The 26,891-nt window shown below is 41.7% G+C and overlaps 2 protein-coding genes across 4 annotated transcripts; one reads left to right on the forward strand and one right to left on the reverse strand.

Moving 5' to 3' along the window:
• The first annotated feature begins 4,121 nt into the window (after positions 1-4,121).
• On the forward strand, positions 4,122-15,914 carry sts (steroid sulfatase (microsomal), isozyme S). Its single transcript, XM_035150740.2, has 10 exons — positions 4,122-4,227; positions 5,452-5,615; positions 7,324-7,445; positions 9,342-9,464; positions 10,043-10,454; positions 10,676-10,812; positions 11,708-11,827; positions 13,308-13,467; positions 14,119-14,240; positions 15,338-15,914. Exons 2-10 carry the CDS (start codon positions 5,470-5,472, stop codon positions 15,682-15,684), a joined length of 1,689 nt encoding a protein of 562 aa, XP_035006631.2. The 5' UTR covers positions 4,122-4,227; positions 5,452-5,469; the 3' UTR covers positions 15,685-15,914.
• A 1,143-nt stretch (positions 15,915-17,057) lies between these two features.
• Positions 17,058-26,523, reverse strand: pnpla4 (patatin-like phospholipase domain containing 4). 3 transcript variants are annotated; one of them, XM_047339174.1, is made up of 7 exons: positions 26,364-26,523; positions 25,203-25,391; positions 24,986-25,080; positions 24,360-24,495; positions 23,914-23,979; positions 21,190-21,342; positions 17,058-18,954 (listed from the first exon to the last, which is right to left on the reverse strand). In XM_047339174.1, exons 1-7 carry the CDS (start codon positions 26,421-26,423, stop codon positions 18,907-18,909), a joined length of 747 nt encoding a protein of 248 aa, XP_047195130.1. In that variant the 5' UTR covers positions 26,424-26,523; the 3' UTR covers positions 17,058-18,906. The 3 variants fall into 3 exon arrangements, with proteins under 3 accessions (XP_047195130.1, XP_047195129.1, XP_047195131.1); XM_047339173.1 differs by having other exon boundaries at positions 17,058-19,889; XM_047339175.1 differs by having other exon boundaries at positions 17,058-19,889; positions 26,326-26,523.
• Positions 26,524-26,891: the final 368 nt, after the last annotated feature.

The following is a 26,891-nucleotide window of genomic DNA, read 5'->3' on the forward strand; positions in this document are numbered from 1 at the left end:
ACTGGGTGACCTTTCCCTGCTGCCCCACATATTGCAAATACATTTTTAAAACTACAGTAATTTGTAACTAATATATATGTATATCTTAAACAATTTTTTAACTACATATTTATCTTTATGTATTTCTGGGGGGGGGGTACAGTTAAATGTTATGTTAATCTACCTACTAATTCCAAAAATGTCTATCAGTCTGTCTGTTAGTATGTGGAAACAGCTCATCTTTGCAGCTTCACAGTTGGCACGTGTATTGTCAAGGGTTCAAGTCAAATTTGGTTCGAGTTGGATACTTTTTTTCAATATTAATAAAATGTGAACAAACAGGCAAACGGCTCCTTACAGTCAGTGGGGATCGGGTTTCGATCATCTTCAGACTGAAGTTATAATGTCTTCTTCTAAGTCCTCACATAAATTACAGCCGTGTTCGGCAACAGGCGACAACAATATCTGAACCACCAAATCATTTTGACAATTTGATTACTTTATTTTGACCATATCGGACTGACACAGCCGTTCACGGGAGTCGCAAGTGCTGATCTCTACCATGGCAACAACATTTATAGAATCACTTCCTCTTAACAATTTCTCTAAAAAGTAAAACAACATGTTAATTATGTTTATGCGACATTTTATATTGAGCTGAATTTTGAAAAGGTGTGGACTTGGGTCTGAAGATTGTGTCGATTGCGTAACAGACCTCGCGAATAGCCGTCATGCGATGTATGGAAATGTAAACACCAGTAAATAAATCAAAGTTATATTTAAGCCACAATAATAAACCTAATTCAGTTTCAGATCATGAATTACATTGATTTAAAAACAGAAACTTTTGCAGCCAGCATGACAGCCCATTCCAAACCGTCAGCTTTAGAACGGCCACTGCACCACTGAAGTCTCTTGGTGCTGTGAAGGAATCGATGTTCAGTCTGTGATGCAGTGTTTCTTAGGAGATATAATGCAATAGGATTCAAATGATTGTGTTTGCAGCCGTTTCATTTCTACAGAATTGTGTGGCGTTCGCTGTTTTTCCGAGTGGAGAAGCCTCTGAACCACTGTTTCAGCATCAGGAGACACTAACGCTTCCCCCCCAAACTCAGGCTAATGAAACCATTTTTAGACGAGTCAGCAGCTCCTGGAGGCTTAGTGAGACAGGTTTTATGAACTGTTAAATAATCTGCTCTCACATCGTACTGCTGGGTTTCTCTGCTCAGATAATATATCATATAAGTAATAACAACACTCATCTGTCATCAGGGGCGGACCGGGACAATGATTTACGCCGGGAATTCGACTCGTTTCCAGGCCACACTTCAACGCAAAGGGCCAGCCCTCTAATTTTGTAGGCTAACCCTATTTGGGTTAGATCACTGCCCTCTGTCATCTTTTCAGTGACGTCATCTTTGCCAAGTGCCATAAGAATCTCCATTTCTGTTGCTACAACCAAAACAGTGAAAATATGACACCACAATGTCACACCTTGTTAAAGCCCTCTGAGACAAATTGTGATTGGTGAATATGGGCTGTACAAATACAATTTGATTGATTGACTGATTGGAAAATATCTTAATTTTTTTCTTCCCAAGTATTAAGAGGTAGAAGTAGCAAATTAACATTCAAATTACACTGTGATTCATCATCTCAGATCGGTATATGTTGTTGTTACTGCCCCTTTTTTTGTCTTTCAGCTGTCCACGCTGATGGGAGCTTCATTTCTGAAGTTCCAGTTTGAAGAAGCAGGGAAATACAGGATTCTGCATTTTCACCAGAGCTAACAGTTAATGGTAATTATATAAGTGATACATTAGATATTTTTCCTGGGCACTTATACTCCTTCAGCCAAGAAAGAGTTCAGATTTCCAGGATGCATAAGATGCAGGAGAGAGACAGAAAAGACTCTTCTATATGTTTTAGAAGGTGTAAAAGTCACTACCCTCCAGATTTCCAGCTCTATTTGGGGTCTGTCATCCTCAACACGCAGGAATCATGATGCGAGTCATTCCAAACAGTAAAACATTTCTGCTGCATCAGAGCTAAAAATCCAAACCATCCTTTTCCGTCCTTCACCAATGAAAAGCTTTATCCTCCCTCCATTATTTCAGCCGCTCACAAACACTGTTGCCCCCCCTCTGATGGAGTTCAGCCCTGTTCTTTTTTTTTTCTCCACAGCACATAAACCCCCTCCCAAATCCACTTTAGGCTATACATAATCATAAGCAACACCGAAGTAGCGGGAAATTTGTGCTGACGTGCCAGGAAAAGCAAGGGGCGAGAGCAACGCGCGGAGAATTCCGATGGCAGAGGGTCCATGGGAAATAAATGCTGACTGAAGTGGTAGCAGAGGAAGAATTGCACTCCAGGGACACCGCTTTAGGCGAGAAAACAACAAAGTAGGGCTAATAATAAAAGTGCACTGGTTTATTATTTGGGTTGTTACATGACAGGGCTATCAGACATCCTGTGGGAGGAGTTTCATTACAAGTTTTCGGGTTGAAAACACTACATATCTGCTTGGTCGGAGTGGGACGATCCTTATCTGGTAGCAATTTTTGGGACTGTTTTTACTGCATCACACAGGAGAAATGTGCAATTAATTCCACACAGAGATGACCTTTCTCGTTGTTTTAGAGGCAGTTATGGTTGTGAAGTGTGTGTGTTTTATATCAAACAGATTGTGGGTCTTACCTTGTACAGAACCTTCAACAGTAACAGACAGTTAATTGGGCTCCTGTGTGTCTTTGCGGTTGTCTGGCAGCTGGAGCTCTTGGACCGGGGCGCATTGTAACGCACAATCAGGAGGAAGCGATTACATCTCATGGGGTCTGGCGTGACACGAGTCCTTCCTCGCATGTGCCAAACCACACGTCAACCCGTTCCCAATGCAGTGGCTGGATGAGCTCATAAAATGTGTGCGGTGATGAGACTCGCGGGAGATGAGAGATTTGGCCCGGGCTCATCCCAAACGCTGAAGAATCAGCAGACAAGTAACAGCGTCGAAAGCCACAACAGACGGCTGGTGGAGATATCGGATGGGTGGGCTAACCAATGCTATACCCATCAATGATTCATGCTGCTGCAGAAGCAGCACCACATCACAAGTAAACTTGAAAAGGCAAGAGCGCTACAACTAAGAAGTCCCCATGAGAATGGCCTGATGGCAAAAAAAAACCCTCTTTGTTTCTAACTTTTACACACACATTTGTCTTTCTGTAGTTTTTAGGTCACTTGTTCACTGTTACTAGAGCAAATCGGCCTGTTTGGAATGGGCTCCCTGTTTGGCCTGTGTACAGTCTCCTTGGCTATCTGTCCATAATGAAATATAATTTGTAATAAGGGTGTCATAATAGCTGCACCGCTACGGCACCACCACCGACATTTGGTAAATAAATCATACATCTACTCTGATTATACACCCCGCTATAAGTTCGAGAAACACTTCAAGACACAGGACTGAACTAATTCGTATTTTGCTGTCTTTTGCTATTAGTGCCAGGTTAGCTAATTTTACTTTACTCACTTGTAGCACCGGTGAAAAGGCTGCGTTGTCGGTGTGTCTTTCCCTTGAGATGACGGCAGCTCTAGCAGCTCCGGTGTACAGGTACTTGTCGTATTTGTCTTTGTGCGTGGTATTGTATTGGCGACTCAAGTTGAAACCTTTCATGGCTGATTTGGTTTCCAGGCACACTAAACACATAGGTTTGCATTAGAACCAGTGGAACCAACAATTTATTGATATTTGGACATTTTCTCCAGTTTATTCTCCTCATGCACCCGCAACATTGGAATAAAATACAGAACAATCTGAAGCTCCAATCATTTGTGTCTGCAACGTTAGGGTAACTATTTTAATCTAAACTTATTTCACCTCCAGTTTTATTTGATTGATTTTATTGATTTTATTAATTTGCTTTAAATTCAATGTATGTGCTTTATTTTTATTTTAAGGCTTTTATATTTGCTCTTGTCTTTGCTATTTTGCAAACGTTACTGTTTTTTATTTGTCTTTTTTCTGGTGTCTTGGAATGCTTTGCATATTTGTATATTTGTATATCTTTTTTAATGCTTCTCTAACACGGACAATACGTTTTGTTCTTGTAGTGTAACATGTTGTTAATAAAGATTGATTGAAAAAAAAGAAACACCCATACATTCTGTTGCTGGAGTGAAGTTTAGGTGCGGGTGTATTTCTGAACTTACAGCACTGTCCGCTCCAGCATTGACCACCGGGGTGATGTGAGTAAAACTACGGTGCGCTTTTTAACGGTTTGCATGCTTCTGGGAATAACACGGAAGTCAGAAACGTGTGCATTCGTAACGCTGCGATGTCCATGGTTTTACTTCTCTTCTGTCACAAACTGTCACATTGAATGGGACGTCTGTTCTGAACTGTCAGTTATTTGCAAGTCACGAGGCAAAGTCCACCGGGAGTTTACTCTTTAAATCCCGCTGAGACAGCATGTTCCGTCTGTCCGTGCAGGACTCTGGAGAAAGGCAGTGGGGAAACAACTCTTAGTATTCAGATCATTTACTTCATTAAATATTACTTTTAATATTTATATGTCCGAAAAAATGACAGAACTATTACTAATAAGTACTTTTCCGAAGTTTTAAGTCGAAACAATATAAGTTAAAATAAAAATGAAAGTATACTGAGAATTAAAAATAATACAGTGTAAAGTATAACTTGTAAATTAAGTTCCATGGGACAGTAATATCATACTAAACGAAAGTGTGTATTATGCATAATGAATATAAGAGTGAGTAATATAATGCAAAGATTTGTAGTAATTATGCACATGAAAAAAAGAGTAATATTATTGGTATTAATAATATACTTAATAATACATTTTATTTGTATGGATGTATTTCATGCAAGACATGCAGCTCAAAGTGCTTTACATACAAAATAGATGAAAATAAAACGTGTTCAAATGTAATTCAAAATAAGAGAGCAGATTTTAAGATAAATATAAGAAAAGGAAATCAAATTAGGTTTGGCCCATTGGTTAATTTCCTACTATAACATTAACTCGCCCTTATAAGCATATGACACTACATAACATGCATCCCAGCTTATGTATAAGCCTGCAGGGGAATTTCTTTTTTAAAATTGTTTAGTGCCACTCTCCATAACATTTGCACCTTCGTGTTGGAGGCACATGAGCTGCACGTCAAAATACCAAAACAAACAAGTACTTCACACATAAACACTCAACTAACAATCCACTTTAATATAAAACAAATTGTTGCATAATTGAAATATACATGAATTGAATAGCTGGTATCTTGAAATATCATGGAATACCACTGTGGTGTTGCTGGCAGTCGAAAAAACAAAGAATCACTAGGAAAACCAAGTCGTGACGTGATAATGGCTGCCATAATTGAAGCAGTGGGTGTATGTTGTGTATAACAGTATATTACAACAGAATCAACATTTGGTGTGGTTCCCTTTAGTGTTTCTGCTCTGACAACATGAAGTCCACATCTCTGCTGCTGCTGCTCTTCTTGGAGATGAGCTGTGTGTCTCCCCTGGAAAGCAACAAGCCCAACTTTGTCCTGATAATGGTGGATGACATGGGAATTGGAGACCTGGGCTGCTATGGCAATAAAACACTGAGGTAAAAAGATTTAGCTGTCTCCACTTGACACCGCGTGGTCTCTCCCCCTCTTTCTCTGAGACCTGCACAATCAGCCCTCGCTAAAATGACACTACACTGTTGCATGGTGCACACTCTCAAGTTGCTCCCTCCAGTTGTATATCTTATTCTTTCCCTGTTCCCAGATGGGCCAGTTGCGTCTTGTCACCAAAATACCATATGCACAGAGTCGCTGTCCCTGCAAACGAGACATTTAACTGCGCTTTGCACGGTGCCCTATGTTTTCATTGACTAGTAATAGCAAACGTAACCAGTGTGAAGTGCATTCAATGTGCGTCAACTAAAGAACCTTGTGGAGGCGGCATCATGTGATAAGTTTAAACACATATATATATATATATATATATATTAAAAATTTTAAATAGTTATTCATCTGCTGCTACCTGGTCCTGTACATATATTATTCAGTATTCACCTTAACTGTTCATTATGTGGTTATCTATTTAGCTTCTGCATATATATGTATTCATACGCTACCGTTTTTATTCATCTGCTTCTTATTCACTTGAACATAAAACATTGGAGTGCTTTTACTTTGAAACAGGTTCGGTAACTGTTGGAAATACATATTGACATAGACAGTTAAACGTTGTCGTTCGTTCACAGCAGAATAAACAGAGGAGATTGTCTTTCACCGGAGTTTTAATGTTTAACTGATGAATTTATGTCACAAACATAAATGGTTTCCACACTTTCTGTATACGTTTAAAAATAAAAGCACTCCATCGTTTCTGTGGACCGAATTCATTCTTTCGTTTAAAGAAAAGGGGGTTTATTGTGAAATATTTGCAGGAACGGAAGATGCACGGCTTCATACTGTATAGTACTTGTATTTATTTGAGTACACAGGACTACTTTTATACAAGAAAATAGTCATATTTTTGGCCATATTCCTTGTCATAGATTGAAAGCAGTTCTGAAGAGGTGAGTTGGATTTGAAAAAGGTTTTAGCTTTATAATTTTGTGGTAGAACATATAATAATGATCAATTATTTTAATGAAAAAATTCAAGTGTGTGAGCTTGAGAAAAATAAAAATCAAGGTCTCCTGCATTTTCTATTTCATATTAATAATTTCCTATTAGTTAATAAGTGGATCACAAGTTGGTGATGTATAACCAGCTGTCCCTCAGTTGCCCAAAAATGTATTGGATGCCAGCGGATCAAGGCATTTCCTCACCGAACTTTGATTTATATAGTTTTCAGTAAAGCGGCTCTATTAAAGAGTCGGCTCACCCAATTATTTTCACATCCATTGTGTGTATCAGAGAGTTCTGCCTCCACCCTTTTCGATGACAGTGGGATTCAAAAGCAAACTTTATGAAGTGTCCCTGTTGCTCATTAAAGCTTTTGTTGACATCCTCTATTTAATGGGGAATGTATTTCTATCTATCCATTATTAGCCAATCCCAGAAGACATTGGGGGAGATGCGTGGGAAAACCCAGGACAAGCAGGTCACCAGCATGGAAATATTAAAACATATATTTTTAGGATGGATTTGAAAAAGCTATATTTCTTTCTTCCCTTTTTCGCGTGGACACAAGTTGTTTTTCTTAGACATTTTTCCTCCGATTTTTGGCCACACATTGAAAAGCCTTTCAAAAAGTCCCGTATTCATCTCTGACTGTTGAACCTGTCTTGTGACTGGTGATGAAATGTGTTTTTCCAGGACCCCCAATATTGACCAGCTGGCACGGGAAGGCGCGAAGCTCACTCACCACATCGCCGCAGCCAACCTGTGCACGCCCAGCAGGGCAGCATTCCTCACCGGACGATACCCGATACGATCAGGCCAGTTCAAGGACGCTAACGCAGGGAGAAATCCTTACAGACTGACACCGTGCTTAATGTTCCTCTGCAGGCCAGGACCATGGGAAACACAACTGTTTAACACTGTCACATAAAACAGATGTTTACTCCACCTCCTGCAGGAAACCCATTTATTCCATGGCTGAATTATTTAACACGGGATTGTCATGAGGTCAACCCACCTACAAGTTAGAGAAAGAGATTGTGGCAGCCTCGAATGCAGTAGCGTGTGGGGACTTTTGGCGTTTGCAAAGAAATGAGGGAATGACATTGAAAGTCATTTGACAGCAGTTGTTGATGTCGGACCAAAGTATGTGAGAGCACTTCTGCAGCCAGAGCTTATGAGAGCAACGAGAGTACTGCTACTTCACAGCTAGACTAACTATTAGTTCTCTGCTTCAGTTGTTAGTCTCATGCATCCGCTCTCTTTCTCTCCCTGTCGGCTGCTCATAACGCACACAACTGAACTATCGGAACAAGCAAAATTTTGCATGCAAGCTACCTGATCTCATAGTCTTCACAAGCTTTTCACACACTGTTGCTGGTATTTTGGCCCATTCCTCCATGCAGATCTCCTCTAGAGCAGTGATGTTTTGGGGCTGTCGCTGGGCACGGACTTTCAACTCCCTCCACAGATTTTCTATGGGGTTGAGATCTGGAGACTGGCTAGGCCACTCCAGGACCTTGAAATGCTTCTTACGAAGCCACTCCTTCGTTGCCCGGCGGTGTGTTTGGGATCATTGTCACGCTGAAAGACCCAGCCACGTTTCATCTTCAATGCCCTTGCTGATGGAAGGAGGTTTTCACTCAAAATCTCACGATACATGGCCCCATTCATTCTTTCCTTTACACGGATCAGTCGTCCTGGTCCCCTTCAGAAAAACAGCCCCAAAGCATGATGTTTCCACCCCCATGCTTCACAGTAGGTATGGTGTTCTTTGGATGCAACTCGGCATTCCTTCTCCTCCAAACACGATGAGTTGAGTTTTTACCAGTTCTTATTTGGTTTCATCTGACCATATGACATTCTCCCAATCCTCTTCTGGATCATCCAAATGCTCTCTAGCAAACTTCAGACAGGCCTGGACATGTACTGGCTTAAGCAGCAGGGGACACGTCTGGCACTGCAGGATTTGAGTCCCTGGCGGCGTAGTGTGTTACTGATGGTAGCCTTTGTTACTTTGGTCCCAGCTCTCTGCAGGTCATTCACTAGGTCCCCCCGTGTGGTTCTGGGATTTTTGTTCACCGTTCTTGTGATCATTTTGACCCCACGGGTGAGATCTTGCGTGGAGCCCCAGATCGAGGGAGATTATCAGTGGTCTTGTATGTCTTCCATTTTCTAATAATTGCTCCCACAGTTGATTTCTTCACACCAAGCTGCTTACCTATTGCAGATTCAGTCTTCCCAGCCTGGTGCAGGTCTACAATTTAGTTTCTGGTGTCCTTTGACAGCTCTTTGGCCATAGTGGAGTTTGGATTGTGACTGTTTGAGGTTGTGGACAGGTGTCTTTTATACTGATAATGAGTTCAAACAGGTGCCATTAATACAGGTAACGGGTGGAGGACAGAGGAGCCTCTTGAAGAAGTTACAGGTCTGTGAGAGCCACACATCTTGCTTGTTTGTAGGTGACCAAATACTTATTTTACCGAGGAATTTACCAATTAATTCATTAAAAATCCTACAATGTGATTTCCTGGATTCTTTCCCCCCATTCTGTCTCTCATAGTTGAAGTGTACCTATGATGAAAATTACAGGCCTCTCTCATCGTTTTAAGTGGGAGAACTTGCACAATTGGTGGCTGACTAAATACTTTTTTGCCCCACTGTATGTTTGGTGGATTCAAATATGTTCCCTTTTATTTTTTTCTCTTCAACAGGTGTAGCTGGTTTTACAAATCCTGGGGTCTTTATATTTAATGCAGCATCCGGAGGTCTTCCCAGCCAGGAGATGACCTTTGCTAAGATTGCAAAACAACAAGGCTACGAGACGGCTCTAATAGGTACACTGCAGCCGTCTATTATTTCACATTCGCTATGAGCCGCAATGTGAGGTTCCTGGTATGACTTCTGTATTATCCTTGAATAAAAAAGGAGCTCAAGTACTCAGCTGGATGCCAGAATTTACAGTATGAAGCCGTGCATCTCTCGGTACTGCAAATTGTTCACAATAAAAAACCTTGTTAAAATAATCTAATGGATTAACAGAAATGCGAGAGTGCTTTTACTTTGAAACAGGAACAGGAAATATTGTGACATACTCAACAGTCTATTTAGCTAAGAAACGCATGTGGCAGGTGGAGAAAAAAGGCGTTGTTGTGACATTAGTATATATCGTGATATAGCAAAATGGAAAAGAAGTTGAATAAATAATCAAACCAGCCACCAACAGGGTTGACAGCTGGGTTTGAGTGAAAGCTGTGTTCACCAAGACAACCCTACGTGATCCTTGATTGAAATTTATTGTCGAATGTAAAATAGCCCAGAATATAGCTAGTCCAGTAGTCATGCAGGACTAAGGCTCCAATGATCACACGAAAAAATGATCACATGGTTTCTCTCTTTTTTGTCTTGGTCCCAGGAAAATGGCACCTTGGACTTAGCTGTGAACACAGAGACGATCACTGCCACCACCCCAGCGTCCATGGCTTCAACTACTTCTTCGGTATCCCGCTGACCAACCTGCGGGAATGCCAGCCAGGACATGGCGCCGAGATCAACTTCTTCAGATATCTACCCTACAGGACACTGGCCATTGTATTGGTCACCGCCGTCGTACTCCACTACTGCAGCATCCTCACCATCCCTAGATGGCTGATTTGGAGCCTGCTGTCTCTGTCGCTCGTGGTCACGGCTCTGTTGGGAGGATTCATGATGATCATCCCGTACATGAACTGTGTCCTCATGAGGGACCATAGAGTTGTGGAGCAGTCATTCACATCTGAAAACCTGACACAGACGATGACTAAAGAGGCCGTGGACTTCATTGAGAGGTACATTTCAGCTTTCCTGAACCACATGGATCAAAGAGGTCTGTCATTTATGCTGGTGATAATATAAAATTGTACATTTCATAGAAAAGAAATAGAGAAAATATTTTCTTTACACAATAGGTTAAAGCTGCGATGAATTTAACGTCAGTCTCAGTTATTGCACTCCTATGAATATTCACATGTAATGCGGATAGTTTAAACTCTATTTTCTGTTTTTGCAGCAACTCAGCGAAGCCTTTCCTGCTGTTTTTGTCTTTCATCCAAGTGCACACGGCCATGTTTGCCTCGGCAGCGTTCAGAGGGACAAGCCAACACGGCATCTATGGAGACGCCATCCATGAGGTGGACTGGAGTGTAGGTGGGTCAGCACACACTACGTTATTTGCCATGAATGTATAGACGGTGGCCGCTCGCCAGATTCTAATTTGTCCAGCCACAGCTGATGGGAACCTAAGACATTTTCACACTTCACAAGTTGGGGATATTACGAAGCTTCTGACTGCAGCTCCTAAACCTCCTAAATATGAGAAGGCCTTGGTGGGCCTTCTCATATTTAGTTTTGTCTTTCTCCAGCTATGGGGCCTGACTAAAACTACCGTCATGTTACGGGGAAAGGACTAATGCTCCGACATTGTGTGTGGCCACTACGTCAAAATCCCCTCACAGTTCCAGGAAGTGCAACCCCAACCCAGTGGTATTGTGGCAAAGGACAACAGACTGCATTTTTAATCATCACTTTGCAGCGGAGCAGCAACCATTTCAATATTTACCACTCGTTGTATTCCACCAAGTACGACTGCAGCAGCAAAATCCTCGAGTGTGGGGAATTGAAAAAATCCTCTACTTGTTTTTCCTCTGTTATCAGATTTAGGCTCACTTCTAGTGCATCAGACAGTCCTTCATGAATATAAAAGTTTCGTTGAAATAGGCCATTTTCTCTCTGCTCTAATTGCTGCTCAGTCTCAAGGACGGCCTCCGTACAACACCGCCCCACAATGGACTGAATGCAGGGGGCTGCTTTGCTAATGAACGTGTAATTACCCCAATTATTTTAGCTTGAGGAGTATTGTGTTAGCACAAAGGAGGGGGGCAATAATTGCTTAGTATTTTGCTTGCTGAATGCTACTTCCTTTTCTCCCTGGCGCTTTGTCTTTTCAATTTGCACCCAGCGGCAAGAATCCTTACAAGGAATTATGATTATGTATGACACAATATCACTGACCATTTACCCGAAGTTTACCGTCTGTTCTCAGGTCAGATGGTGAACGCTCTGGAAAGACTCAAACTGAGAGAAAACACTCTGGTTTACCTGACTTCGGACCAGGGGGCTCATCTGGAGGAAACCCAACATGGATCCAATGGAATATATAAAGGTACACGAGAGAAGTGTGTCTTTTCAGACTCCTGCCAGGCGTCTCACTGCCAGGTTTTTACCATTTATGAAAATTATGAATTCTTTATATTGCCAGCGAGACTATGCTGAGGAACAATTTGACGCAACCTTGAGATTCAATGTCCCTGAGCTCACAACACCTCCCTGAGTCTGAGATACACATTTAATGAACATGAACACTCATTAAACACATTAAAAATGCATGTCCAGCTAAAAGATAATCCAGGAGGAGGCTGTGGAGGCGGCAGGAGATGAATGTGTGAAAGTAGAAGAGTAGGAGTGAGGACACAGAGCCCAGTATTCACAATGAATGAGTGCCAAAGGTGATGGACCACCTATTTTGCACAAAGTAATTGGAATGTGTACTCAACATGTGACTATAAAATGACTTCCATGCTTTCCAAACAAATACAAGGCTCCACTATAACGCATCAAAAGATAACTCAATGCATATTTCTCCATCAGCCTCTATGCACCATATTACAATTGAAAATCAACATTAACCAAATTCAAATTGAATATTTACATAAATGTATAACATACAGCAAAGAAAAGCATCGGAGTACAGTGTAGCAATGAAATACAAAATCTCCACCATCTTTGTAACAATTACACCATAGCACTAACATAAATATTCCTCAGAAGAAACGTATTTATCCCATATCCCTTTATCCACCATTCCTGTGTTAGCTACAACAAAACCTTTCCTTACCAGTAATCTGAATTGTTATTGACAGATTTAAGGGATGCCAGTATTTTCTGCAACAGTTGTTGAACTTAAATTCCCCTCAGGATGAATTGTGAAAATGTCACTGTGGTTTGCATGGCGAGAACCAGCTGGGTAGTTTCTGCGCGCTGTGTAAATTGTAAATGTTGCCTCCATACATCCATCCATCCATAAGCATCATCATTATATTTCACTGTCACTGAATTGTATTGAACACGATCCCTTTCTCATTGCTTAATGATATTCTCTGTAATTGCGTAGTTCCCTCAAGGAAATTTTCCAGCAAATGAAACACCTCTAAAATCCAAATGTCACAAAACTTTGTGTGTGATGATGAGACTGAAAATCTAGATCGTGCAAACAAAATAGAATCAAAATAAGACCGTTTGTTTTACTCACATCAGACGAGCGGTGCGTCCTAAGAGAGACAGCAGCAGACTATTGTCTATGATTTAAGACAAGCTTCCCTGACAGAGGCTCACAGTGTGGACTCAGATTTGATGTAATCTTTCTGTTTGGACCCCGAAGACCGGATTCAAAGAGCAGCGAATGCTTTTGTTATGCAGCTAATGTCGGCAATGCTCTTTTATCTCTGCAAGTGGCCACTCTTAAGGAGCAAGTTGTTGCTTTCGTTACCAACCCAGCGCTGTTTTTAGACCAGACCTGCTGAGTTATGGCAGCTGGATGAGAAGTCCTTTCATGGATTTGTGTCCTTTTTCTTTCTTCTGAGCAGCAGGGAAAGCCACAAATTGGGAGGGAGGGATCCGGGTCCCCGGGATTCTTAGCTGGCCAGGAAAAATCCCCGGGGGCGTACAGATAGACGAGCCCACCAGCAACATGGACCTGTTTCCTACAGTGGTACACCTGAGTGGAGCTTCAGTCCCGGAGGACAGGTGAGGCCGCGCAGCGGTGAGACAGCACTCCCTCCACATGTCAGTCAAAACAAGTGCAGCCTGAAATCTAGGTCACATTTAGAAGTGAGTGAGTCACTGGGCCCACAGTGAGTGAGATGCAGGCTCTGAGCAGAGCAAACATGTTTACTAATGAACAGGGGGTATTAAGGATAACTCTGAGGCTTTGATCTGAGGGATTCATCAGCCACTGTGAGTCACAGTAAAAATAATACGTGATATATCAATTCCAGGAAAGTATGTCAATACACTCTGCCTTAAAGAATGGTACAGTCTGTGTCTAATCATCGACAAATATTAAGAAGAAATACTAATGGGGCAGTCACAGCCCAGTCTCTCAGCAAAGCGGTCCCTTTTAAATACGACCTCCTCCTCACTGATCCCTGCTCAGCTACACTGCCACTCATGGTCTGCTTCCGGCAACTTGCCTCCACCACCCCAGCCTCCAGCTTTTAGCACTAAGTCCAAACATGGTTGTGGTAAATGGTATTCATCTCGAACAAATGTATCTTGCCTGCTACGCCCACTACGCCCATAAAGGATCAATAAATGGGTACCGTGCATATTTGGTATCCTGACAACACTCATTCACATACTGAGCAGCTGAATGTGTTTGTGTCCTGTGCTCTGCAGGGAGATCGATGGCCATGACCTCATGGATTTGCTCCAGAAGAGAGTTGAAAGGTCGAACCACGAGTTTCTGTTCCATTACTGCAACGCCTACTTGAATGCAGTCAGATGGCACCCCCAAAACAGTAAGTCCAAACAAGGACCCTGATTGATGCTCAAGGAGTTATCCACAACATACATGTAAATAATCTGTATAAATATCTGGTCCCTGCTTGGGACATGATATCTGGAAATCAAATGAAATTTCAAAAACAATGAGAAGATAAGATGAGATGTTACACCCACAGATACTCAGAATGAGGTAGACAAGAGAGTAAAAAAGGCAATAGAATAAAAATAAGACAATGAAATAAAAATACAGATAATATGTAGATAATATACACCTTTTAAAATAAATATTGTATGTAGATAAATGTAAATGAGTAAAGTGCAGTGGTACAAGATGATTGAATGAGGATGTAAACTGCATTTGCGCTTTAAATATGAGATATTAAAATGGACATAACCGAAGATATGCTGTTATAGTATGGCAGGTGTGATATAAAAATAAACATTCTGTGTGTGTGTGTGTGTATATATACCATAGTATACTAGTATAGCAGTATATTATATAGTACAACTATTTTAAGATGTGTATATATATATATACTGTTATTCATTATTACTTTGAAGATGTCTGCTAGCTTTTAATGTAAATACACTGGCTACATATTGTCAGGTCTTCATATGCATATTCCACAATACAGACCCTGTACATGACTAATTAATATCATTATTATTATTACAATTAAAAAATGTTTTATTATATTATCATTACTACTATTACTCTTATTATTCTTACAAATGTTATAAATACTATCACTAATATACAAATACAAATATGCATTATTTATCTATATTTATGTGTATACCCTACTACATTTTACTGTGTTTGTAAGCTGTGTGCAAACAGCGCCTTAATCATCAGTAGTCTGCAATCAGCCACATACTTTGCACAAGGATGATAGACGTTAAAAGTGAACTTGAAATCAATATCTTTTGTATGCTTCAAACAACCTCTGGGGATAATGGGGGTTGCAATTCTGTGGCACAGTTATTTTGGGGGGGTCGGGGGCTGAACAGTTTAGAAACCCCTGATCTACGTGACAGACTGTTTGAAAGTACACAGGCTGCCTCAAGGCAATAAGTCACATTGAGTTGTTCCATTTTCTAATTTCTGCAGGTAGCTCAGTGTGGAAAGCCTTTTACTTCACACAAAACTTCGACCCGGAGAACGCGACGACGTGTGTCCAGACACAAGTCTGCTTTTGCATGCCGGGCTACGTGACCTATCACAGTCCTCCGCTACTCTTCGACCTCTCGAAGGACCCATCGGAGACCACGCCGCTGACACCTGACACCGAACCAGCCTTCGAGTCCATTGTGTCTGTGATGGCGGAGGCCGTGGAGAGGCACCGGAGATCGGTGAAGCCCGTGGAGAACCAATTATCTGTAGGGAACGTGATATGGAAGCCCTGGCTGCAGCCATGCTGCTCCACACTTGGACAGTTATGTCAGTGCCAGCATTAGCAGCATGAGCAGCAGGACCAATAGGACTTCGCTGTACCTCGAACAGAAGGTCATTGCAGTCACACTTGCGACCTCTTTCCATGAAAAATATCCTAGATACAAAACAAGATAACATTTATTTGACATGTTATTCAGTAGCAGGTTGGATTTTTTGATATTTTGGGCCTGTCAATTCAATTTTATTTGTATATGGTGTGGTGGAAATCGGAAAATAAAGATCGCACAACAGACCTGTCCTTGTATATTTTTGTATAAGAAGCTTCAAACCTTTGTAAAAGGGTCAATACAGAGACAGAGTTACCAAGAGATTGATTGACAGTCTTTTTTATGCTCTTGATGTTATCTGGTGGGAAGGAGATGAAAACTAGATGTCCTCAGCACTGATGTCCTGAGAAATGATAAGGTCATACTCCCCCATTTAAACAAATCCAGAGTGATGTTTTTCCTGTTTTGCAAAAGCTCTTGTATTGTTGCCTGTTTAGACCTAAGATATTTGAGACCCAAAACCTGGCTCATTCTGTCTCGCTCATCTCAGAATATTTCAAATGATGCCCAGCCCTGATTTGACTCCGAGCATCTGATGATGTGAAGCATCATATAACTCCATCATGAAATAGATTTAGTATGTAAATCAAGAAGAACACAGACACACAGAGAGAGATGTACCCACTGTTTCCCAACTGGTATTATGTAAGCCCACCTGCTGGTTCTCTTAATGAGTCTCAATTAAGGCTTCCCTTAAATTAAAGTTTCTACCCGGGGCTCAGCTTTTTTTTATACATTACATTTTCAGTTCTTCTTGTTGGAAAACTCGCTCTCGGTAATGAAGCACTGAAGGGGCCTGCTGTCTGGAAACGGGCAAAAAGCCAAAAGAGAACGTTTGTCAGCGTAATTATTCAGCTGCCGACTGAAAAGAACCGCATGCACCTGCAATGTGCTCCCGCCCTGATAAGTGTGTTCAAGCCCGAGAACGTCAGCTCACAGAGGAGAACATTTGTCAAGTGTGAGTCACTGCAGAGAGACGGTATGAAGTGTCGCCATGTAAAACACCACTGGTAACATTTCACAGGTCTGATCTGTATGCAAGTCGCACGCGTGTAGGTTGTGCTTCTGCAGCTGCGTAACCTGTAGCCATATTTCTACAGTAGACGTCCCCGCTGAGCCCCGGTGCTGCTGGGAGATTCATCCAGCAGGTAGAAGAGCTGCCTGATCAACAAGCTGATGAACAAACTCCCGTACTGCAAAAATAAACCTGTATCTCCCGAGGCTCTGAAGCAAAAAACCCAATAACATAGGAGATTATGTGAAGGGGATGGGTTTTTTTCTCCTAGTCTCTGAGCTGTGTGTGACACTCCAAATGAAACCGGGATGCATTTCAACCAGGAAGACGTTCTTTCATGTCCCCGTTATTTATTTATTTTCATTTCCCCTTATCGCCAGAGAGGATGTTCAGCTTACGCACATCAACCTGTCGGATTTTGCTACGACCTGTGAGTCATTCACATTATGATGATGACTGCAGTTATATGCCTCCGCAAACCAGTGCAGTTTCCATCTACATATTCCTGCACAATTACTTTCCCAGATTCATATATGGTCCCTTTGACCTTTGACCACTGAAATCTAACCACTTCATCTTTGAGTCCAAGTGACAACTGATCAGAAGTTGAAGAAATTCCTTCAAGGTGGGCTGGAGACATAAGATTCCAGAGGACACCAAAATCTCATCAGTTATTCAGTAAATCCAAATAAACAGTGTGCCAAATTTGAACGAATTCCTTTGAGGTGTAGGTTTAGGTATCATAAGGCAAAACTTGTTTTTTTGTGAGATGACACAAAACTCTAATCAGGTCATCCATGAGTCCAAGTAACTTGTGCCAGATGTAATGGAATTCCCTACTGGCAGTCCTGACCTTGACCTTGGCACCAACATCTATGAGTCCAAGTAAATAGAAAACATTCCCTCAATTTGATCTTAATATATCACATTCAAGAAAAAATAAACATACTTCATATGTACTTCACAATCAAATCCAAGTCCAAGAGAATGTTTGTGCCAAATGTGAAAGGATTCCCTCAAGGCGTTCCGCAGATATCGCGTTCACTATGGAAAACTTTGGGAGGTCAAAGTAACCTTGACCTTTGACCTCTGGGAATCAAATCAGTTAATCCTTGAGTCCAAACTGGGATTGGCTCCAGCTCTCCTCCATGACCCTCAAAGGACAAGCTGTAAAGATGTAGATACTAATGTAGATGGATGGGTGCTTGTTTCAAATCATCATTTTACATATTTCAAGTGTGCAAGGAGAAAAACAGAGAGGAAAAAGAAAGAAAATTCTAAAAGTAAAAGTCAATAAAGAACAAAATACATAGACTGACATTACAGAAAGCACTTGGGAAGTAATTGCTTTTACATATATGCAATGATTTTAACTGACAAAACTTATCTTTGTTTCTAAGCGACAAATTAAAAATTAAAAATACCCTTTCATGGCAAACAAAGTGGGTTTACCAGTGGGATCAGTTGTGTGTTTTTGAAGTCGTTAAGTGTCATCGAGCAGCTCACTTCAAAATAAAACGTATTATTATTATTAGAGGTAAAAGATCCACAGGGAACCTTTAAGATCTGTGCTTTGGAAAACTTTAATACAATATTTTATTCTTTATTCATTTGTGCACTTTTGTGCTAAGAACAATATGCAGCACAGTCTTTATAATTCATGTTCCTCGGTGGAAGTTAGTTATGGAAAGTCAACGTTGATTCAGCTGCTGCTTGAGGAGCACATTTTTATGAATATGTTATCATTTCTGTATCAGATCTGCTTTACATATGTGTCTCATAATAATATACACAGGATAAATAGAAAGCAGAGATACAGAAGTTAAAGATGTCCCACCAGGAAGTGTCAGTGTCAAGAGGAGGGACACGAGTACCGTGATGTTAGTTTAATGTCATTTGCAAGTTTTCAAATTTAAACATCATAGCTTATTCTACAGCAGCTGACATGTCAGTGACAATAGTACAGCAGATCAAACTTCAATAATTCATGCAGCTTTTTTGTTCCTCCTGTAGATTCAACAGCTTCTTAAGATGCTCTGAGCCCCCTTTGGTTGGTAGAAGTCGCTTTTTGATCCATCGTCATTTTAGTTGCCTTCAGTAACAAAGCTTCTGGGAAACGTCTTCAGCTGAGGAACGTTTGTATGATGGATCCTGCCATCTTCTCAGTTGTAAGATGCTCTTGGGAAACGAGGCCCTGGTCCGTCTGGGAACTGCAAAAAAGTACAGATCCGATGCTGATGATATCGTGCTATGCTGATGTTTTAGTAAATTAAATAAAGGTTTTAAATGTTTCAATCGGAGCCTCGCGAGCTCTGTCCTGACGGGGGAGCAGTGCTCACCGCACCAGCGCAAATGGCTTAAAAAGGAACTGACGGAGAACCTGCTCATGTCTCCCGACGCTGGAAGAAATCAAAAAATAACCCAGCGGCAGAGAAACCCCGTGGAATCGCCGGGCACTTCAAAGACGACGCTCCCTCCTCGCGTCCTAAGGGAGCTCCCAGACCAGCATTCATGACGGCAGCATGGACTTCCTGTGAAGTGCTGCGATATCCAATATTTTTTTTTCCCTTCGCGCGCGCTTCAAGCTGGGGGAAATTAAATGCCTCCTTGGAAAATTGATGAAGAGTACATGTTCTCATGAAGGCTTTTCATCATGCTCAGCTGCTGTCACAGAGCAGAGGAAGAGACCCAGTGTGTGTGTGTGTGTGTGATAACACTTATCTGATTGAAGCTCACAATGATACACACTCTCTTTCATGCTCTCCTTTATAAATATACACTGAGGCCATCACAGGCGATGTTCACAGATCGGTCTGCATGGAGCTGTTGAATCCATGTGATGGTAGTTTCTCTCCAGCGTCACTCCATGGAGACACTCTAAAACTAAAGTCACACTGGAAATAGAATACAGTCAAATCAATAAAGTCTATCCTCTCATTTCTGTGAATGATACTTGGCGTCGTGCTCGTCCGTAAGAGCAAGTTCTTTCCGTGAGTTTTGTTTTTTCTTCCCGTCAGCTCATCCAGTCCTCCCTCTTCAGGAACCGCACGGCGTCATCGAAACCTTGTTCGCATAAGAAGTGCATGCCGCTGGTTGATGGGGGGAACAGAGCCTGGTTCAGACGTTTGATGTTCTCCATGGAGAACTGAGGAGACCAGAGACAACAGCACAGTGAGAGAAAGTGTCCCGAAAACTGCAGGCCATTGTTTCCACTAAAAGTAACAAACAGTATTTATTATTTAAGAAATGGAAATAACTCCCAAATTTACATGAGCCGTGAATCCCCATGTGTGTAGATTTTATTAGGGCGGCCGCTACTTTATGTGCAAATGTCTGCTTTTCAGGGTCGGGTCTGCTAGATTTCAAATGACTCTTTTGAATATAGTTGTGATTTTGTCGGCTTATGTTTTGATGTGTTTTTATCTTGAGATGTATCTTGAGTTTCTCAGCATGTTCTGGATTGACAGTATGAAATAAACCGCTGTGTGTGGCTCATCGATGCATTTTTATAGCTCTTGGATAACGATAGAGCTCTGTGGCACAGAGGAGGAAGATACATCAGGCTTTGAATTTCCCTTTCACACCATCATTTACCAGATTGCTGGAAATACACTACGGCAACATATGCAACTTCATTTGCTGATTAAAATAGTGCTTAACAAATGCGGTGTTTCCTCCTGTTTGATAAACAATTTGAAGAAATTACTCGGTATGTTTAAAAAAAAAAGAAAAACATCTTGAATCCCTTTTTCTAAAATCACGTCTCCAAACGAGGGGCTCGGAGCTGGGAGCCGCAGATGCAGTAGACGAGAGGCGCGAGGCAAAAATGTTTTGAGCCATTAGATCACATACGAAGTCTAAAGCCCTTTTGATGAGGGGAGAATGCGTCAGACTCTTTTGTTTTAATGGTTCCATACGTTTAACACTATGATCTAATGCATGTTCCCCAGTGAAGCGTTTGAAATGATTAACCAACTAATGACTTTCGATTAGGCATTGCTAAATGTGTTTTATCCTTGATGGGGTTTGCCATAGCGCCATCATTATCCTTTTAAGGCTGATGCAAAATGAAACGCACCACTCAGGCAGTGAGATGACACCACAGTCTGTGTGGGGCCTATTAAAATGGGTCCTGTGTCACGTATTCAGCTGGATGTGTTTTCAGGCCCACTCCCACACAATAAGGATCACTGCAGGAATGCCTCTCTGATCCCAAACTAAAGAACTCCACACTGACTATTGTGTTGTTTTTTCCCCATTGGGGGTCATCACGGTGTCACAAACGTCACGCTTCACAATAGCTTGTTAGAATGGTGCCACATCTTTAGAAAACACTTTGGGAATCTTTAAACAAAGGATGTTTTCAAAAAATACACCCAAAACCCTTGTTTACGTCAGATCCCCCCCCCTCTCAGACCAATTTGATGCAACGATCCGGTACTCACCATAACATTCATGTTGGCCAGCCTGAGGTGAGTGTTGAAGCGCCCACTGTGGACAGGACACACATCCTGCAGCCCAGCAAAGGGAGACACGGTGATGGTTCGCCCCACAGGCAGAATTGGCAGGCTGTCAGTGAACCCCCCATCGATCCATTTCTAATAAAACAAAACCAGAGTCCGTGAAAGCTGCCGGTCGGACGGGTCATAAAATATCTACCAACGGAACTGTTGGGTTTCTCTCTATATTACTGTCAGGTCTTACTCTCTGTCAGGTCAATGTGTGTATGATCGGATGCTTTATCAATAAACTGGACATGAAAGTTACTGCCATTGCAACTATGCTGGTATTTTCTCACACATTCTGTAATGTAAGATCGGATATGCCATCCTGTTACTTTTAATCAAGGTGCTGAACTAAAGTTTTAGATGACATTGACATTAAAATCAAAGTGCTGCTAATAAAACTAAAAGTCCTTGGGTAGTTGGTGAATTGATAAGGATGAGGAAAAGGGACCGCAGGAGGGCTGAGTGCAAATGGCGTCAAACCAAACTTTTAGAGCATCGCGACAGCTTTAATTATTTATGCCTCAGGAATTAAAAAAGCAAGGCAATTTTAGCATTTGTCTTGGGAATTTTGGTGCCCAAAAAAGTTTTACCTCATGTGGTGTACCCCAAGGATCTATTTTAGGCACTTTAGGCCCTATGTCCAAAGATCTACTGTGTAAAGGGCCTCTGAGCTTAATATGCTCACGTTTTTATTGTATCGTAATATTTGTGAAATGAAGCATTTTAAATGGGAGTTTTATGTTGGCATGTCTCTAGATTGACACAGTAGAACTGTTTTCCTCAGTACCAATTAGTCACAGACAGGAACATCAAACTTTACAACAAAGCCATTTGTTGGGACTTTTATTTTGGAATTTATCTAACTGGAAATGGTAAATATGCTTTATTATGTGTGTTCTTACACTCTGACCAATCCAAAATACACATATGTGTTACTACATTCTGTTTTTCTGTAAAAAAAGAAACATAGAATATGTTTTAATCTTGTGGCTGATCGGTATATATAGGAAAGAGCTAGTAAAATGTTTAAATTTCATTGCTTTTAACTGTGCTTATAGATTCCAATAGAATCCTGGTTTTATAACCGAGACCAAAGAGCCGTGCCTGCAGAGGAAAAGCCCGACCTCGTGCTCAAGGGGAAACACTGATGATAATAATACATGTTATGCATATGAATCTTTTCTAAACAATGGTACCAAGTGCTTTACAAAGACAAAATAGCACCAGTCAGGCTTAAAATAAGAGCAAGTCAAAGCAACATAACTGGTGACTCTCTACAAAAAGAGGCTAGATTTGCCACTGTTTTGAACAAAAGTTGCTAAAGGGAAATGTCAGTCCATATAACAAACGTCCCCTGATGATGTAATAGAAACTGTTAGAACCAATTCATTTTGAAAGAGCAAAGGCCAATGGGAAAAGTAACTGGCTGATGTGGCCTCAATCTTGTGGCTGAGCCAAAAATCTTAAATAATAGATAAAGAGCAACCCAGTGCAGACACAAACACACACACACACAGAGGAACACGTTGTATTGTCGGGCATCTGCATGTTTGTGTGTGTACGTGTGTGGAGCAGTAAGCAATGGAGGAAGGCAGAGAGCCAAAGAGAAGGAGTTAATGCAAGGAGGCTCAACAATTACCTTTCCTCGTCAACACAGGGCTGATTGTACCGACTGTAATTTGTCGGGATGCAAGTATCAAGATGGAGCACTTGCACAAAGATGGAGGAGTGGACAGAGGCACGATAACAAAGACAGATGTTTCAACTGGAGCCCACAATCACCCAGCATTCCTCCTTCCTTTCTCTTTACTCCCTCTGTCTTTAACCTTCTCCCTCCCTTCTCTCTTTTGCAGTCCATCTTTCACACTGCTGGCACTGGGGCATTCACAGCCACTGCATTTCAGTAGTTACACAGTCAACTATTTAAAGAAAAGTAATAGACTAGTCAATTATTCATGGGAGATTCCGACCCTTGATGTGTTAAATGAATGCATATTTATAGTAGGTTTGGAGATTTTGGTGAAATATTTCACCTATACTTCAAATAGTGAAAAAGTACAAAAACCCATATGTGTTCAAGATTATTGACGTAACCTACATACCATAATTGTAAGTGTAAAGAGTGGGCACACCGCAGACCACAAAGAACTACCGAATTTGCATTTGTAAATTAAAAACACACAGCAACACTTGTCGTGCCCCTTCACTGCCCCCTACCGTTCCTTTTCGTACTGCATCTTGCAGACTCATGGCGTTAATTTCCGACAACAATGCAAAATTTCAACTGGTGGTTTTGATTATCGAGTATTAGTCAAGTAGTTTGTGACAACCCAAGCTAACATGTATCTAAACAAATGGACACCTCATTGTGTTGATGTGTAATGTGTGTGTCTCTGAGAAAGGTCTTGGCAGATGACCACATTGGTTCATTTATAGGCTTCATTAGCAATAGCAAAGGGTTGTACTTTTCCATTCAAGTTTTTAGAGGTACTTCCTAAACTTGGTACAGGTACTTTGCATTTAGGAAACAGTTCCAAACACTAGTCACTGCAATTCATAATGGAACAACGTATTGGAGGAGAACCGCAAATCCTGCACTAGAAGCCAAATTTGAAGAAATACGAGACTTTTCTCTGGACAAACAGTGAATGAGCCCATTACCTGTCCCCTGAATTCCACTGGTTTGAGTCCAGCATAGACAGGAACAAAGCTGCTGGCCAGTAGAGCCTGGAGAAGGTACAAGGGGAAATCCATTAAACCAGTAAATACTCACAGGAGGCAATGATTCTTCAGCAGGCGGTGGCTGTACATTGAATATTTTGGCCCAGTCAACATCTAACATGAGCGATAGAAGAATACTTTGTGTAAATGTCCCATAAAGTAGATGCAAAGATCACAGTTAGTGCCTCAAATGCTATTAGTGTCATTGCTGATGATATTACATTACTTCATTACACAGGTATTGACTTTGTTAGTGTCACTTTCTGGTCAAAGCAGTAAAAAGTAAACACTCAGCTGAAGAATGGACGGAAACGAGGATGTAAAACAAGCATAAACATTTACGACAGCGTTTTAAACTGAGAGGATCGGCGGGTGTGGGTGTGTACCTTTATGAGCTCCTCCCTAGAGGTAAACCTCGACACAATGTGGTTCCTGCCACTTCTGGAGTGCGTTATTGAGACGTGGAGGCGGTCCGTGGCCAGACTGTGAGCGTCACCGGGTAGAATCTCCTCGATCCCCTCCCTGGAGAGCAACAACGCACTGATGCTCATTTGTCAGGTTTTTACCAATGTCCCCACAGGGCATCATAAACACAGTTTCACGTAATTAAAACTACAGACTCACCAAAGCATATTAAAGAAGGATGTAAGGACATAGTCAGCTCATTTGATTTTAATTCACAACACTGAGATCACAGTTTAATTCACCGTTTATTTTATGTTTTCGTTAAAAATGAAGCGTTTTGACATATTTGTGTAAACCTTGATATTCACTGGATACAGCTCAGTAAGATGAAACAGATGCTTTGTGGTTCTACTCAAAAAAAAAAATTGTAATTTTATTTTATTTCAACAGAGAGGACGATTTTGCCCAAAATGTTGTTGTATTCTGCTAATAAATGCCGATTGGTCAGATGAGGATCTTCGCCTTATGATTGGACACTGTTCCTCGGTGGCAGCCAATTGTAAATCAGACTCGGTGTTATATAAATAAAATAGAATTGAGTAAATACCGTAGCGTCCGCATGAAGTTGTATCCTGGTGTCATGGCTCCAAGCTGCTGTGCTCTCACATTCTGAGCAAACCGGTAAGTGAAGTCTTTACACTCCTGGGAGACGGGGAAACAAAGATCATATCTCACTTCCTGACACATGGTTTAGGAAGTTTTATTTCATGATTTTAGGCCACATTCACGCGCTAATCTGTTCCAGGACAGAACACATATCTGACCTCCAACTTGTCGGGGGCCGTGATCATCACAGCAGCCACCAGGGCCCCGGCCGAGGCCCCTGCACAGGCCCCGAGGGAGCCAAGCAGCTGGTTCCCGTGGCGGAGAAAGGCCCCCACGGCACCCAAGTGGTAGATCCCCAAGAATCCACAGGCGGCAAAGGACAGATTCAGGACTGTCATCGTCAGTACCTACACAGACATGATACCACAACCTCAGTCAAATAGGATGCAGTTGACTTTTAAAAAATAGATATTTTTAGCATCCAATAATTACAATGTAATAATAAAATGATTTCATTGATCACAAAATATTAAAGTACAAGTGTTTCTCCCTGAAAATTCTAAAAAAGCTCTTTAGAATGCAGTGCTGAGAGGCTGTGCTGAGACACACATACCCTCCCACCCCCCCCACACACGCAGACATTGTAAACACACGCATACAACATACTAATTAGCTTACTTAAGTAGCCTGAGTTAACTAGGCAATCAATCAAATTGTATTTGTATATCCCTGTTAGGACCCTGAGGCTCTCTCTCTCTCTCTGCTGTGATGCTTGTGTGTGATGTGTTTCAGGTGTGTCTGGCTCGATGGCTGACTGAGTGGATGATTGACTGATTGGTTCCAGCCTCCAAGCTCGCAGGTTAAGAGGACGCCCCCAGCTCCTGTGGGTCTCCCCTCTTGCCACTGCCGGCCAGAATTGTAACTTGTGAAATGTGTGAAGTTCTGCTGCCTCCCTGCTCCCTCTCTCCCTGCTCTTTTCGCCCCCCATTCTGTATGTTGTGCACAGGCCTCAGCTGTACAGAAGCGTGGGGTGGATTTAAACTGTTAATTAATTTCTTGTGCACAGGTCCTTTCATACATTGAAGCCACGGAGTCAGCCCCTCTGTGCGCCTGTGGGAGAATAGTGCAGGGAGACGTAGATTACAGCTCCGTTGAAAACATCCCATAATGCACTGATAACCGCCACACCGCTTCTGCTGCAGATACATACATCACAGGGGGCTGTGGTGACACCGCCGCACATAACAGACTGCGTATAGACATGTTATAACCCTCCGCCGCACCTGGGTCTACAATGCGTGCACAGGCTAAGCGCTAAAGGCTGCGGAGGAGAGGACGTACCGTGATTACAGTCCCGAAACCCTCCGCTGTTAACTCACGTTGGCGGATCTGATTGGCTGCTCGGCTATCACACTCGTTACCGGTGGATAAACTAACATGATAGAAACGACGTCTGTTGGTAAAAAGTCCACGATTCACTTTAGCTGCGCCCCGCGGAGCGCGGGACTCCACTGGACCTGTTCCGCTTGTGTTTACAAAATAAAGCCACGTTTCAAAATAAAACTACGGTGGCCGAGAGAACTCAACGAGCTGCAAAAAGTCACAACACAGGCATATACAGACAAAAACATGAAACAAAATCCAAATCATATATTTCTCCCAAGCTCTTTCTTCACAAATGTGTAAAATAGCATTTCATATAAGCAGGTGTATAAATGCTTGCATTCCTCTGATATCACATGCTTTTCATGTACCACCTTAAAATGTTAGTAATCAAATTGCTGCAGGTTAGCCCTTAATTATGATCAGGAGTTCCCCCAGCATGTGCATTCCTCCATAATGTTTGCTTTACACATGGACATGTCACAGAGGAGCGTCCTCCATCCTCAGGAACGATCCTTTGTTGT

This window comes from Hippoglossus stenolepis, chromosome 24 (assembly GCF_022539355.2).
Source record: "Hippoglossus stenolepis isolate QCI-W04-F060 chromosome 24, HSTE1.2, whole genome shotgun sequence".
NCBI classification, from domain to species: Eukaryota; Metazoa; Chordata; class Actinopteri; order Pleuronectiformes; family Pleuronectidae; genus Hippoglossus; species Hippoglossus stenolepis.

Coding starts and splice junctions, on each gene's coding strand:
- pnpla4 (XM_047339173.1), bottom strand. CDS start 26,423: ATGTTAGTTTATCCACCGGTAACGAGTGTGATAGCCGAGCAGCCAATC. Junction 25,392..26,363: donor AGCCAATCAGATCCGCCAAC/GTGAGTTAACAG, acceptor ATGTCTGTGTAG/GTACTGACGATGACAGTCCT. Junction 24,496..24,985: donor AACTTCATGCGGACGCTACG/GTATTTACTCAA, acceptor GTTGCTCTCCAG/GGAGGGGATCGAGGAGATTC.
- sts (XM_035150740.2), top strand. CDS start 5,470: ATGAAGTCCACATCTCTGCTGCTGCTGCTCTTCTTGGAGATGAGCTGT. Junction 10,455..10,675: donor GCCGTGGACTTCATTGAGAG/GTACATTTCAGC, acceptor CTGTTTTTGCAG/CAACTCAGCGAAGCCTTTCC. Junction 10,813..11,707: donor TGAGGTGGACTGGAGTGTAG/GTGGGTCAGCAC, acceptor GTCTGTTCTCAG/GTCAGATGGTGAACGCTCTG.